Source organism: Gavialis gangeticus, unplaced genomic scaffold, assembly GCF_001723915.1.
Source record: "Gavialis gangeticus isolate Ggan-Ray unplaced genomic scaffold, GavGan_comp1, whole genome shotgun sequence".
Lineage (NCBI taxonomy): Eukaryota > Metazoa > Chordata > Crocodylia > Gavialidae > Gavialis > Gavialis gangeticus.
In genome coordinates, this window is record NW_017728996.1 from 44788428 (window position 1) to 44802372 (window position 13945).

General features: G+C 39.7%; 1 protein-coding gene across 1 annotated transcript; it reads right to left on the minus strand.

Moving 5' to 3' along the window:
- Positions 1–2141: 2141 nt before the first annotated feature.
- On the minus strand, positions 2142–13448 carry CHRNA3 (cholinergic receptor nicotinic alpha 3 subunit). The gene is made up of 6 exons (XM_019504409.1): positions 12866–13448; positions 10611–10750; positions 10476–10520; positions 6834–6943; positions 4530–5532; positions 2142–2876 (listed from the first exon to the last, which is right to left on the minus strand). Exons 1-6 carry the CDS (start codon positions 12918–12920, stop codon positions 2748–2750), a joined length of 1482 nt encoding a protein of 493 aa, XP_019359954.1. The 5' UTR covers positions 12921–13448; the 3' UTR covers positions 2142–2747.
- Positions 13449–13945: the final 497 nt, after the last annotated feature.

The window sequence follows — 13945 nt, forward strand, 5'->3', positions numbered from 1 at the left end:
TTAGCAGCAAGGGCACACTGTTGGCTCATATTTAGCTTATTATCCACTGTAGCCCCCAGGTCCTTTTCTGCAGAGCTGCTGATTAGCCAGTTTGTGCCCAGTCTGTACCAGTGAATAGGACAGTTCTGTCCTAAGCGCAGGACTTTGTACTGCTCCTTGTCAGGATGTCTTTTGGCTCAATCCTCCAATTTGTTGAAGTTTCTCTGAATCCTAGCTCTACCCTGCAGCGTACCTAGTATTCCCCCCAGATTGGTGTCATCTGCAAACTTGTTGATGGTGAACTCTATGCCATCTTCCAGGTCATTGATGAAGATATTGAACATAGCCAGCCCCAGCATGGACCCCTGTAACACTCCACTTGATACCAGCTGCCAGCTGGACATCAGGCCATTAATTACTACCCTCTGAGCCCAGCGATCCAGCCAGTTTCCTATCCACCTTACAATCCATTCATGAAACCTGTACTCCTTTAGTTTGCTTGTGAGAATGTTGAGGGAGACGGTATCAAAAGCCTTGCTAAGGTCAAAGTATATCATGTCCACTGCTCTTCCTGTATCCACAGAGCCAGTCATCTAATCATAGAAGGTATGACTTGCCCTTGGTGAATCCATGCTGACTGTTCCTAATCTTCTTCTTCAAGTGCTTAAAAATGGATTCTTTGAGGACCTGTTCCATGATTTTTCCAATATCTGAGGTGAGGCTGCCTGGTCTGTAGTTCCTTGCATCCTCCTTCTTCCCTTTCTTAAAGATAGGCACTATATTTGCACTTTTCCAATAATCTGGGACCTCCCCAAGTTGCTACAAGTTTTCAAAGATGATGGCCAGCAGCTTTACAATCACATCAGCCAACTCCCCTGGCAACTTCGGATATATTGCATCCAGCTCCGTGGACTTGTATATGTCCAGCTTTTCTAAATAGTCCCTAACCTGTTCTTTTTGCCACTTGGCTGCTTACCTCCTCCCCAAACTGTGCTGCCTGGTGCAGCAATCTGGGAGCTGAACTTGCCTGTGAAGACTGAGGTGAAAAACGCATTGAGTACTTCAGCCTTTTCTGTGTTATCTGTTACTAGGTTGCCTTCCCCATTCAGTAAGGGACCCACATTTTCCCTGATCATCTTCTTGTTGCTAATCCTTGTAGAAACCCTTCTTGTTACTCTTCACACCGCTTGCTAATGTTATCAGTGTTTCTGCTTGCATTCACAGTGCACATACTTCTACTTCTGCAACTATATTATTTGAATGAGGGAGCATGGTCTTCTCAGCTGGTTCTAACCTCTTCTGCTCCTGTTTTTTCCCCTTTTTGCAATGGGTAGAATGGGGACCAGTCCTTGTATAGGTATTATCCATTTTGCCAAACTTGTGAAGTGTTTTAAATCACTTGTATAGTTTAGACACATTACTTAAGGATAAAATGGTGAACACCAGAATTTCTAGGTGCAATGGTTCATCCTCAGGTGTTCCTTTGTGTTTTCTAAAACTAAACTATTTTTAAGAGTTCCGTGCTCCTGGGTCTGTGTTTTTTGTGAATTACTCAGTTCAGAGTGCGGAAATTACCTAGTTATATAACACTCCATCTGTCACGCATGCAAAATAAAGAAATAACATATACTCTTGTGACAGCTTAATTCTCTTTATTTTCATAAAACATTACATCTGATGATAGTATCAACTGCTGTATTTCCAAGAACATTTCCAAAGAATCTGGTATAGAGTGAATGACTTGCATTTATACCAAATATCACCCCATTACAAATACTTAGGTATGCTGTTTACTTTTGCTCCTATATCATGCTCCTATATGCGTATCTATAGTTGTTGTCAAAACATATATTATGGGATGTATGCCTTAAAAACAGTTTACCCACACTTTACACGATTTTTTAATCTGCTGAAACTAGTACTTTGCTGTTGCATGGTACTCTCGCTATTTTAATCGTTCAGTGAGCTAGTTATGCTAAATGGGGGTTGTGTGTGGTGCTTTTGTTTAGTTTTGTATGTAAATAAGGTACAACTTGGTTTGAATATCTTGACATCTTGCTGACAATCTTGTTTTGTGACACAAAGGGATGGGCAGAATCAAACGATGGCTGCTGGCTATCTTCATATATTAACCAGTTTTAAAATAACTTTCCCACTCTTCATTCCCCTCAACTTTTTTACTGATTTTACATGCACCGTAAAACAAGAAGCTTCACTTCAGCAAAATAGTTGAGGATCTAAACTTTTTAAAGGCTGTATGCTTGAATTGTATCACTTATGACCTTGCTTTCAGAAGATCTCATCACATCCTAAAGGGATTTTATTTAATTTAGCAGAAGCCATGCTGTTGAAAGTAAGTCAGCATCCTAAATATATTAGCCTTCCCTTGGCCTTGTGGACACTGTGGGAATACTGTGGTTTTCTCCTATTGATGATGTCTGTGTTGAGCCCTCAACACGCTCCTGTTCATTTTTTGTACGTAAACTGCTTTTTCTCCAATTCTAGTAAAAGATGTCTGGTAAGTCTGGAGAATATTACTTTGAAATTAACTAAACTTACTTTGAAATTAACTAAATAACATTAAAAAAAATCAATTACATTTTTTTTCACACTGATTATGAATCTTGCTGGGTCAAATATAGTGACCCTAGAGTTGTTGTTAAGCTACTAATACAACTTTACGTGGAGAAACGTGGCATAAAAAAAGGGCATACCATGTTTGGTCACCAAACATGATGCTTCCTTTTAGAACACAATATTTTTAATTTCTACACTTCATCTCCAGCCATCAGGGGTTGTAAGAACAATCCTGCTGTTCCAAGAATACATACCAGAATAAATACCCATAGAAAAATGCGATCAATTACCATGGCCACGTACTTCCAATCGTCTTGAATCTGGAAAATAAACAAAGGAAATAGCAAGTGTATGTGTTTAGTGGATTGACAAATGCATGATGAGACCTGTGTTCAACAAAAATGTTCTTGGAACGTATGTACATCCATCCTGAAAAGGCCACTTTTGAAGCATGTTTTGGAATAAGAGAAAAGCATGTCAGTTTGCTACACACTAGTCTCATAATGATTTTTGATTGAGTACAGCTGAAGCTTATTTGGTATGAGTTGTAGAAGCTATCTTTTAAAGCTGAAATTAGCATTATAGCATCATTTCAAATAAAACTATTCTTTTCTTTAGCCTGGCAGCACCTCAGCATAGGTTGCAACTCTTCTGTGAGCAAATATTGGGATTGTAGTGGGTACACTGAAATAGGTAATGTTGACCACCCAATCACTTGAGGAACTTAAGCCCCACTGCAGGTTATCAAAAAGATTTCTCCTACTGAAGATGCTGAGAGGTATGTGCATGGGAGAACAGAAGAGAATTGACATTTATGACTGAAAAGCTCAACAGAATTAATTGATACTGACAACATCTGCATGCTATGTCTTGACGTATCTTAATAAAAGATGATTATGTATGATAGCCTCTCTCTCGTCTCATGCACCCTTTCATATGTCAAGGTTTGGGGAGGAAGGTGTATTCCACGGGAATGGTTTTCACATTGGACAATAATAAACATTTAAAAAATGTTAAGAACTGATGTTAGGTACAGCTTTAGTTAGTGCACTTTAATTTTAACTAGCGTTTTAAACTCAGACAGTTCATCTTTACTACAGCTGCCCTAGTTTTACATTATATACCTGCACAATTATTTTTTAAGCTTATTCCAAAAGTTAGTAATGCAGTTTATTTTTGAAGCAGAAAGTAGTTTTTCTAAGCTAAAATATATTTTTAAAAAATGAGTCCTGAATAAGGCTTTGATTCAGCAAAATAAACAAAAAAGCTAAAAAAACCCAACACCCACCCCCCACAAAACCCACCCAAGCCCAACTTTAAGTTAAATAGATGCTTGTGATATAACTACAGGAATTTATTGCTTTCCCCTTCTGTTTGTATGACTGAGAAACATCCATAGCCAGAGGAAACTCCCCTCTGTTTATTAAAACAATATGTACATTTATTCTTAAGAACCACTGCAGATTGTCAGCTCTGAGGATGGCTGTTCTATTTTTTTGCAAGGGTGGAAGGGGTATGGCACGGACTGGAATCAATGTAAGCCTTGCAGCCATTCTGAATAATACCCTCCTTAAAAAGGAATAACAAAAACATGTGGCAAATGACAGGGAAATCATGACCTCCTGGTAATGAGGCAGCAGCAGTGTTAAGATCAGAATCTGGGAAATCCCAGTGATAAAGCTAATGTTCTTTTCTTTCAACCATGTCTGTCTTAAAAAGCGTTATATGACAAATATCATTTTACTAGAAGTGTAAAAGTTCAGTGCAAGTTGTTTCCCAAAAAGACTTGCAGTTAACTAGCTGATTCAAAGCTCCCTGTTCTTCTAATATAATACATTGTTTATTTGCATAAAGTAATGCTCTGTTCTGCAGTATATATTTTGAAAAATGTCTAGGGTACTCAATTAAAATACCACTTAAATGTTCTTTCTAAATGGCCCCATATTCTGAGCAAAGTTGCCATTTGTTCTTACCTCTTTGGCTTCATTCTGCATTTTCATATTCTCTGCAATGTATTTGATGCTTTCAAGGGCATCTCTCATTTCTGGTGACAAAACTGAAAGTGAAAGCAGAGCATCTACAGACTCAGAACTTGAACTCGTTGTAAGATTGTCACTGAAATCTGCAATTTTCATTCGCTGATACCGACAACAGCTGCATGCTACATCTTGACATGTGAAGCCACTTTTGCTTTCAGAACTGTTGAAGCAATTTAAGTTTGAGAGTTCACCGTTATAAAATGGCTTTGGCTTCTGATTATATTCTTCATCACTGGTGGGCCTCGTCATAAACATGATCCTGGGAAGCAAATTCAGGAAAATGGTTCTCACCCATATAGGCATTGTGTGTGTCTTGGGTGTTCTATAGTGCACATTAAGTACAAACACAGTAATGACGATGGAGAGAGTCACAAATATCATAGTAAAGAGGAGGTATTCGCCAATAAGCGGAATCACCAGAGAAGTGGAAGGGATGGTTTCTGTGATTACAAGAAGGAATACAGTTAAGGATAAAAGGACTGATATGCAGAGTGTCACCTTCTCACCACAGTCCGAAGGCAAGTAGAAAACTAAGACAGTTAAGAAAGAAATCAGCAGACATGGAATGATCATGTTAATGGTATAAAACAAAGGCAAACGCCTAATGTAAAGAGAATATGTGATATCTGCATATATCTCGTCACAACAGTTGTACTTAATGTCATGTTTATAGCCAGGGGCTTTAATAATAGCCCATTCTCCGCTCTCCCAGTAGTCTTTAAGATTCATACTAGAGCCAATTAAAACCAAATCAATTTTAGCTTTATCATAAGACCAGGAACCAAACTTCATGGTGCAGTTCTGATAGTCAAATGGGAAGTAGGTAACATCTATTTTACATGAACTTTTAAATATAGCTGGAGGCATCCAGGTCACTTCTCCTGTGTATTTCAGTAAAGCCTTTGTTTTGTCATCAACTTGGAAGTCTCCAACTGCACTGTAAAAACAAACCAAGGGAAAAAGGCTAGTTTGACAGTTCAGTTACATGAGTTAATTTCAAACAATTTTAAGAGTAAGAATATAAATATACAGGTCATTAATCCAGAGTGTCACATGAAAATGCTAATTGGGCTAAACTGCATGTGTAGGACTAGAACAGTGGTTGGTGTAAATGTATTGTTCCACTGATGACGGTGAAGTTATAGACCTACACCAGCTGATGATTTTGATTAAACTATTTTCTATTCCAGTAACATGGTTAGATACTATCAAGACCCAGCACAACAAGCGTGAACCATGGGTGTCAGAACAAGCTTACACAAGCTGATTTTTGCTGTGTTTGGTTCATGCTCTAGCTTGTCCACTCCACAATAGCTGATACTATCCCTTGTCTGTGGTATAAAATTGGGTCTTTTGACATGAGGCTTCTTTGCAGTAGTGGTTCTCAAACCTCTTAATGGAGATACATTTTTTAATAATGTTTCATGGATTATCTCCCTACCTGTTCACAATTGCACAACATCCTTGGTGCAGCTTTGGCTACTGCTCTCATGTTAAAGAGATACTAAAGAATGGCCTTTAGCTCTTTATGTGATTAGCTAGCTGTAGAAGGAGGAGGAGGAGCTGATTCTTTAAGGACTCACCACCAAATACTCACCAGCTCACTGCTTCTAATCTACTATATCAGAGGGTAGTTTAGCCATATTTAATTGAGGCCAGATTCCTTAGATAGAACATATCAGCTAGCTCAGTAACATTTGGGTTCCTGATTGACTTCGGCAAAAACCCTGGAAATACCAAGCCTGGGGCTCTTACATGATCATTCTTATGTAGGTGTTGATATCAAATGGTCAGAATTTTGAACTGCTAAAATCCTGGATCTAAAAGCCAATTATAGTTACAAGTGTGAACAACTGAAAAGCATCTTTTCCATGTAAATGAGAAGAATATTGTTTTGCAGAACAATGCATTCTTCTTTACTTTGGACTTGCAGACGGTGGTAAAAATATCTTAGAGTGGTTTGTGGAGAGGAAGTAGTAAAGGTGGTAGATCCTCAAGATTCTTGTTTTCTTCCAGTAAAATGTATGTATGTATTTCTTTTAAACCAGGTCTCAATGGGCTCCAAAAACAGTAGCATTCAGTTTTACAGCAAAAACTGCAGTGGCTGGCAGGTAGATCTCCCTTAAGGAATAGAAACTATTTAAATTACGTACCCATATTCACTGTACTGCTCGTTTGAACAAAATCTTGTTTGTGTGTGCCTGAGTAAAAACAGCTGTGATGACATACAAATCTTACTTGTTATATAAGACAATATCAGGTTTCCAGATCCTGTCAGATGGAACTCGAATAAACTCTGCACCCCCGTAGTCTGCTGGATTCCACCTAAGCTTGTAATCATTCCAGATCTAACCACAGAAGAAACCAAACTGTATTAGAAATGCAACAAAACCTAAATTATGTGGACTATTGTACATTATTTCTTAGAGCATGTTATTTGAATGTTCATGTCACTTGTAAGGTTTTTGTATGATGATGACTATATGTATCATGTTAAAAGAAAGCGTTTGTATTCATTAGTACAGAGAACGCAGTCCTATTGTGATAGGTACTGTACATACAGGCAAAGACTCCAACAGCTTGAAAGTCCACAGGGAAAGTGAGAAAGGGAGGAGACAAACAATAACTTGACTGTAGTCACATAGCAGGTAAACTGTAGAGATGGTAATTGAACCAATGTCTCCTGCTGCTAAGTGTCTTTCCATTGGACAACGCTGCCTCCTGTCCACACTGCAAATGTTTCATTAGGATGTTTTTGCCCCTGATATTGTTCCTACAGCCCCCATTTGCATAGGAAAAGTAAAACCAGTTGAAAAATATAGGAATGTAGGAGTGGATGGGGCCTCTGGGCCTACTGAATTTAGTCTTCCATTTCTGTGGTTATTCTGTTGTAAGGAAACTGTCTGGAAATATAACCTTGTGCTATTTTTCTGCCAGGTCCCTCAAACTAGGGTGGCACTAGGTGGGTTAGAATTTGGTTATGACTTACTATGGTTAACGCTTTAATGGGAGATATAAAAGGAAAGGCTGTAGGAAATGGTGGTGGTAATCACCTAGGTGATGGTGTTCATTGGAAGTCAATATGGAATTAAGAACCCAGGCTAGGAAAGTGAAGTAAAACTGCAGGTGCCAACATTTGGTTCAGACTTAAAAAGAAAAGTCCTGACCACCTCTAGTAATTTAAATCCTGGTGTACTTCAGGTTAGTCAGTGTGTTAAGCTCCACTACAAGTAGTTACATTTTTCTCCACATAAAATTTCCCTGTAGATTCAGAGGGATGATGTTGTTTGTTCTCTGTTTCATTCTTACATGAGCTATATGGATATACCATCTTTCACAATGCAGGGGTGGCTGCATTTTAATGATGCTTGAGGTATTTCTTGTGCACAGATGTGTCTATGGTCAGTGTATGTGAGACACTGCTAGACAAAGATTATTGCTAATACCTATTCTCAGTTTGGAAAAGTTAATAATGTAGCGGATGACTGACAATTCAGGCTTCATTGAGTCCTTCTGTTGGGCACATTTTGAAACACTGTGGGAAGCTGGAATGAGGAAGTCCCACAAGTCCCACAAACTATTTAGAAAGCAGCAGTCCACTATTTTACATTTGAAATACAGAAGTTTGGCAGAGATAGTTCTGGGTATGTCTACACTAACAGCTAAAATTGACCCGAAGGGCACATCTGTAAAGTTATTGGGCCAGACAGCTGTGCCCCTCAGTGTGGACTGTCTCCTCAACTGCGTTCCTTTGGCACTGTGCTCTGGGCTGGCTAATTATCTTCAATTCTCCTCAGTCAGGCTCAGCCCAAAACAGCAGGTCAGGCCAGCTCCAGAAACTCAGCTGAATGCTAGCACTGGAGATTGAGAGGCTGCTACTGCCTCCCAGCTTGCCTCCCTTCATCTAGAATTCAGCTAGGTACTGCAAGTCCTTCAGCAGCAATCCCATAATTCCCTATTTTGGACTTTTGGCCCTTTTGCACCCCATTTACTCCATCTATGATCTAAAAGTAGTGCCCAGTACTCTTCCAGAAGTTTCCTAGAAAGGCTGCATTTGAAGAACACTAAGTATGATGTGCAGTGGCTACAAGGTAAGAGAAACACAGGGATGGGTGATCTATTTGGCTTGGGCTGTCGGAGGGTTAGGATGAGCCCTAAATATTAATGTAAATGACTTCTGAATTGCTTCTGGTGTAAGGTGTTTTTAGTTCTTTTAGCCATGCATGAATTTTGTATTGGGAGTTCTGCTCCTGTCTTCACCATGACCTTGCTCCGGGACCTTATGCTAGTTGCACCTAATTCAGTCCTGTCTGAGCAGCTGCAATTGGAATCAATGAGATCAGGTGTTTCTGGACACCAGGGGTAGGGTTGCCAACTCTGAATCTATTCTGGGAGGTTCCATCACGATGTACTGATATTAATGACTGAACTTATTCACTGTGGAGCCACAGGAAGGCAAATGCACATTACTATTACATTTAAAAAACCCATTGGACTACTGTATAAATTGAATTCAACATTTAGTATTTATTTTATCTCCCAGGTGATTCTCAGCAGTTTCCTGAATATTTATATCTAATTCCTGAAGACTCCAGAGCGATCCTGGAGTGCTGGCAACCCTGACCAGGGGAGATGTAAGCAGGGAGTATGGAAGAGTCCTTGCTCTCCTCTTCTTCTGTCTTCCCAAATCAAAGCCCAGGCATAAACTACCTTTGGGTTTGGTTTCAGCCCAATCAACATTTATTCACAACCTAAAACTGTAGCATGTGGCCTAGGTGAACACAGCAGGCTGGATTCTGTTTGGGACTCCTAGACGAGCTGAGGGTGAAAGTATATTACCAGAATCTATAGTATCAGATTGAAATCCCATGATCCCTATGGTTTCCCCAGGGTGTGGAGGGTCTTACCGACAACTTTTTCTTTCCTGAGGGGGACGCTCTTTGGAGATTCAATAAGTTGAAGCTCGCAGTCTATCCTATGCTCTTGCTGCCATTTCAAAAGAGCCTCTATCATGTATTTATTACAAATATAGAGGTACCCACTAGGGGGCAGCCGTGGATTAGGTAAGCCTGGCCACCCTTGCACTCTGTACCAAAGAGCAGAGTAAGTACCTTACCAGGTGCCCCTTATGCTGGGACTCTTTCCATTCTTTTTGAATACAAATCAAATTAGAACAAACACTGATCTACCAAATTAATGCATCTTCCAATGAAGTTATTTGTTTTTGCTTTGATCTTAAACTGAATAGTACAGCTCTATGCCCCTAGCATATCAGTAAAGTTTCTAATTTCTTTTCACCTGAAGAAAAATACATACTGTGTTATATGCACTTATGCACCACACCATCTGCAGCCCCTCCCCCCACTTCCAAAATCCTAGATCTGCCCATGGTTAGCAATAGCATCTACCTTTTTAATCAAAGATCTAATGGAAATACAGGTGAGGTAGTGTGAACTAATTAATTGTTACACCATGTAACTTCAGCCTGGGCCCAGGTGGTTGGAGCATGGAACTTCGGGACTTAATGTTAGATCACAGACCTGGGCGTGCTGTCTTTGGCTTGCTGTGTGACCCTGGTCAAATCACTTCACCTGTCTGTGATTCAGATGATCCATCTGTAAAATTGGAATAATAATGCTTACCCACCTATCTAAAGTACTGTAGGATCTCTGGATGGAAAATGCTTTAAATGTAAAATGTAATGTCATAGTCCAGTTATTTAGATAGTGATATTAACAAATATTAACCAAAGCATGGTTAGTAGGATGTATCGTGTCTCAAAATTGCCTTGGAGAACGCAACAACAAACTCTATATTGAAATTAAATTAAAATAAAAATCAACTGAGCTCCTATCAGTATTAGTGGTTATTTTTACTTACATGTTTCAGCCATAGGTTAGTCTCCATGATCTGATTCACTTCATCCTGAAAACACACAGACATGTTGAAAAAGGAGTGGGGCTTTCTTTAGTCTGACAATATAACAGTTAGGCTGAGAAAAAACCTGGTACTCACCACCTTCACAAGCTGTGACATGGACACCTCAAACTGTATGATGACAGGGTCTGATACATTCTCCACTGGTCTGATGAACTGACTATAGTTGGTGAACAAGACTGAGAACAGCTTGTGTTCAGCTTCTGAACAGTTGAAACCTGCAAGGGAAGACGTGTGGGCTTTGGTTGTTTGAGACAGGCCCAGAAGCTTCTTAGGGGAAAATGCTGTTTTCTTTTAAAGTTTAATAACTAGCCATTAAACCTCTGCAGCTGCACTTGCACCAGTTTCCTACAGACAGAGGGGAGGGCTGGTTGAACAATAACACAACGATAATGCTTTCATTATTCATGTTGCCCAGCACTAGATTAATTGCTCAGTATTTGTACCGTACTTGGAGGAACCACAAAGCCTGGCATAACCATAAAGTACAGCGTAGTTTCTTATGTTCCTATAAATAAAAATGGAGCACTAAGATGTAATGGTATGTGGAGCTTTTTCGTGTGTATCTTTGTGAATGGACGGTTTCATAAAATCATAGAGTTTGGAGCTGAAGGAGTCCTTTTTCCTTGCAGAAAGGGTGTGGGTGCAGTTGCAAATGGAGTGGACATTCTTATATCTTCTAAGGAGCTATCAGAGAGTTTTATGACCTGACAGTCTTCCAGGGAGTGCTGAAGCTTTGTTAGGAATCTGAAGCTCATGGTAGCAGGGGTTGCACTTAAAATATTAAATTAAAATATGGAATTTTTATTAAAATATGGAATTTTTGTTTAATCCATATGCTTAAAATATGGAAATGAGGATTAAAAATTAATTCAGTATTTGAGGGAAAAAAATGCATTCTTTCTTATTGTAATGATCCATTTGGCTATTAGATTTGCTCCAATGGCTGCTGGCAAAGCTGCAAACTGACAGATTTATGTCACATTTACTCACTTTCCTCTGGCTCCAGGGAGAATCATATTATCCCCCACTACCCTCTTATCCACAGGGTCAAAGAATAAACATTTTGGGAAGTAAACCACACCCACAAGGTGGTAGTGCTGTGCTTAGGGGTCCCTTACCTGGAACTCAGATGAGATTCCCCCCAGATTCTTTCAGTGGAAAAAAACAAGTCAGATCAATTCTGCATTTCTCGAGGACATCAGTTGAAAACACAGCTGTGGCAGCACAAACTTAACAGAGCTGCATTCTGCTCTTGATGACACTTGCATGTAGCTGAAATAACTACACAGGGTACTTTTTAAATACTGTCCATGGGATTTATATACATGTGCTATCCTATGTCTGAGGCTTTTCAGCCTTTGTAAAAAAATTTTGAATAATCAGCAGGGAAAGCTGGACCAGAACTGATTTTAATGTTTCATAAGCCAAACTTCTGTCCCCAGACTTGTTATATCTTGTCTCAAACCTGCAAAATGTCAGGCAACACAGTTTAATACCCCCTTCTTTGCCCCATGGTAAGCTGCTTTTAACAGGTTAGTAAAGCTCCTTAAACCAACCTACCAGTTTAAAACAGAGTGATGCTTTCCTGCTTCTGAGGAATTAACATTTTAAAGCCATTTTGCTTGTTTTCATCAATATTTATTAATAATCTCATCTATATTAGCAAGTTAATATTCCTCAGGTCTTTTATGCAGATGTGGGGGGTTTTTTAGATTCATATTCAGTTTTTAGACTCTTCCTTCCCAAATATTATTAGCCTATTTACACTTCCACAACATGTTCTTTAAATCCTTTGCGTGTGTGTGTATTGCATGTCTAATAACCACTACGTTATCAAGAGCAACTACATTGACTTATCTAAGAATTTAGCGCTTTTTTTAGAGTTTTTTTTTCATCACCTCTCAGGTCATCAATAATAGTAAGAAGGAGACCTCTGCTTTGCAGGGAGAGAGGGGTGTACTGTGAACAGTGCATCTTAAGACTCTTGTGCAATTTTTTTAGTATCCTCTATCTCTTCTGATGCTTCAGCACTATATAGCATGTACTGAGTGTGGTCTACACCTTAAAATATCTAGAACTTTGTCTTACTGTATTAACGTTTAAGTGACTTAGTGGCAGCCATTTGGCATCCCAGATCATGACTGTCAAGTTGTTACTGCTTTATACAGAGAGATCTAAAAACTGCTTAAGAAAAAATCTGTGCTTAATATGAATCTGGTGTATGTTTCACTAGCGCTGAACCTTAGCTCTGGACTAATTAAAAATGCATCCTCCAGAGCCGTTTTCCATCTTCCTCCTACCCGCTTTAAGAAAATTCAAGGATCACTTACCTTTAAAGACAAAGACGATGGCAGCAGTTAGAAAGAGTATGTACATCCTTCCCATGGTGTTATGAATTACTGCTCATCAGTAGAGACTGCAGGAGATGAGCTCAGCTGCCAGGACTGTATGCATAGGTATGGGAAAATACAGACAGCTCCAATCCTCTGATGTATGAAATCCTGGGAAACGACAGACTGCAGGACCCTGAAGAAGAGATCCTTACAGAAGTGCTCCCATTAGACTGCCTGGGCTGCCCCCTTCCAGCTGTTTGTACAGTTGCGAGCAGAGAGTGTTAGAAACATAAAATAAATCATGGGCAAAATAGATGTAGTGACTGCAGGCAAGAAGCAATAACCTGGTAACAATGGTAGGCAAGGGGCCACAAACTGATGTTTAAAGTAACCCAGTAATCTGATAATATAAGAGGTTTTTCCAATCTGCTTCTGTACAGAATCTGAATCTCCACAGGAACTTTGTGCCAAGCTGTTAGGACAGGTTTAGTTAATGAAAATCTTGTAATTGAATTGTAATGGATATTGACTTTAGGGCTGCTTGAGTTAGCAGTCAGCCGAGCCTGTGGGACCCAAATTTCCTGTTGCACACAGGTAACAAATTCACTGATGCAGGTACTGCTATATGAGGGTTTGTTTTTTTTTCTGACCAGGTTCCCAGTCCTCCAAGCATGTGTGCACGCTTTACTTTTACTGCTGTGGGTAATGCTGTTGGAATCAATGGGACTGTTCTCAGTCCTGAAGTTAGCATGCCTGCAAATACTGACAGGATTGGACGTAAGGCCCAGCAGTCATGGTGGAAACCTAAACATCAAGAGATGGGGCTGGGGTTCAACATTACTGAAATCTCCTGAGAACAGCTCTTCCCACAAGGTTGCTGCCATCTTGGCCTAGGAGAATCCAGTTTGGGAACCAAAATAGGGAGGGCAGAAAGGGGTGCAGGGTTTTCAGTTTGCTTCCTCCTGGTCCTGAGAGTCAGGGAGAGAGGTTGGCTTTGAAATGTTGCCATTTCTAGCAATGATCTTGGCTTGAAAGTTCAGTGAAGCCTTCCTGCTGAAAGTTAAATTTTGATCATCC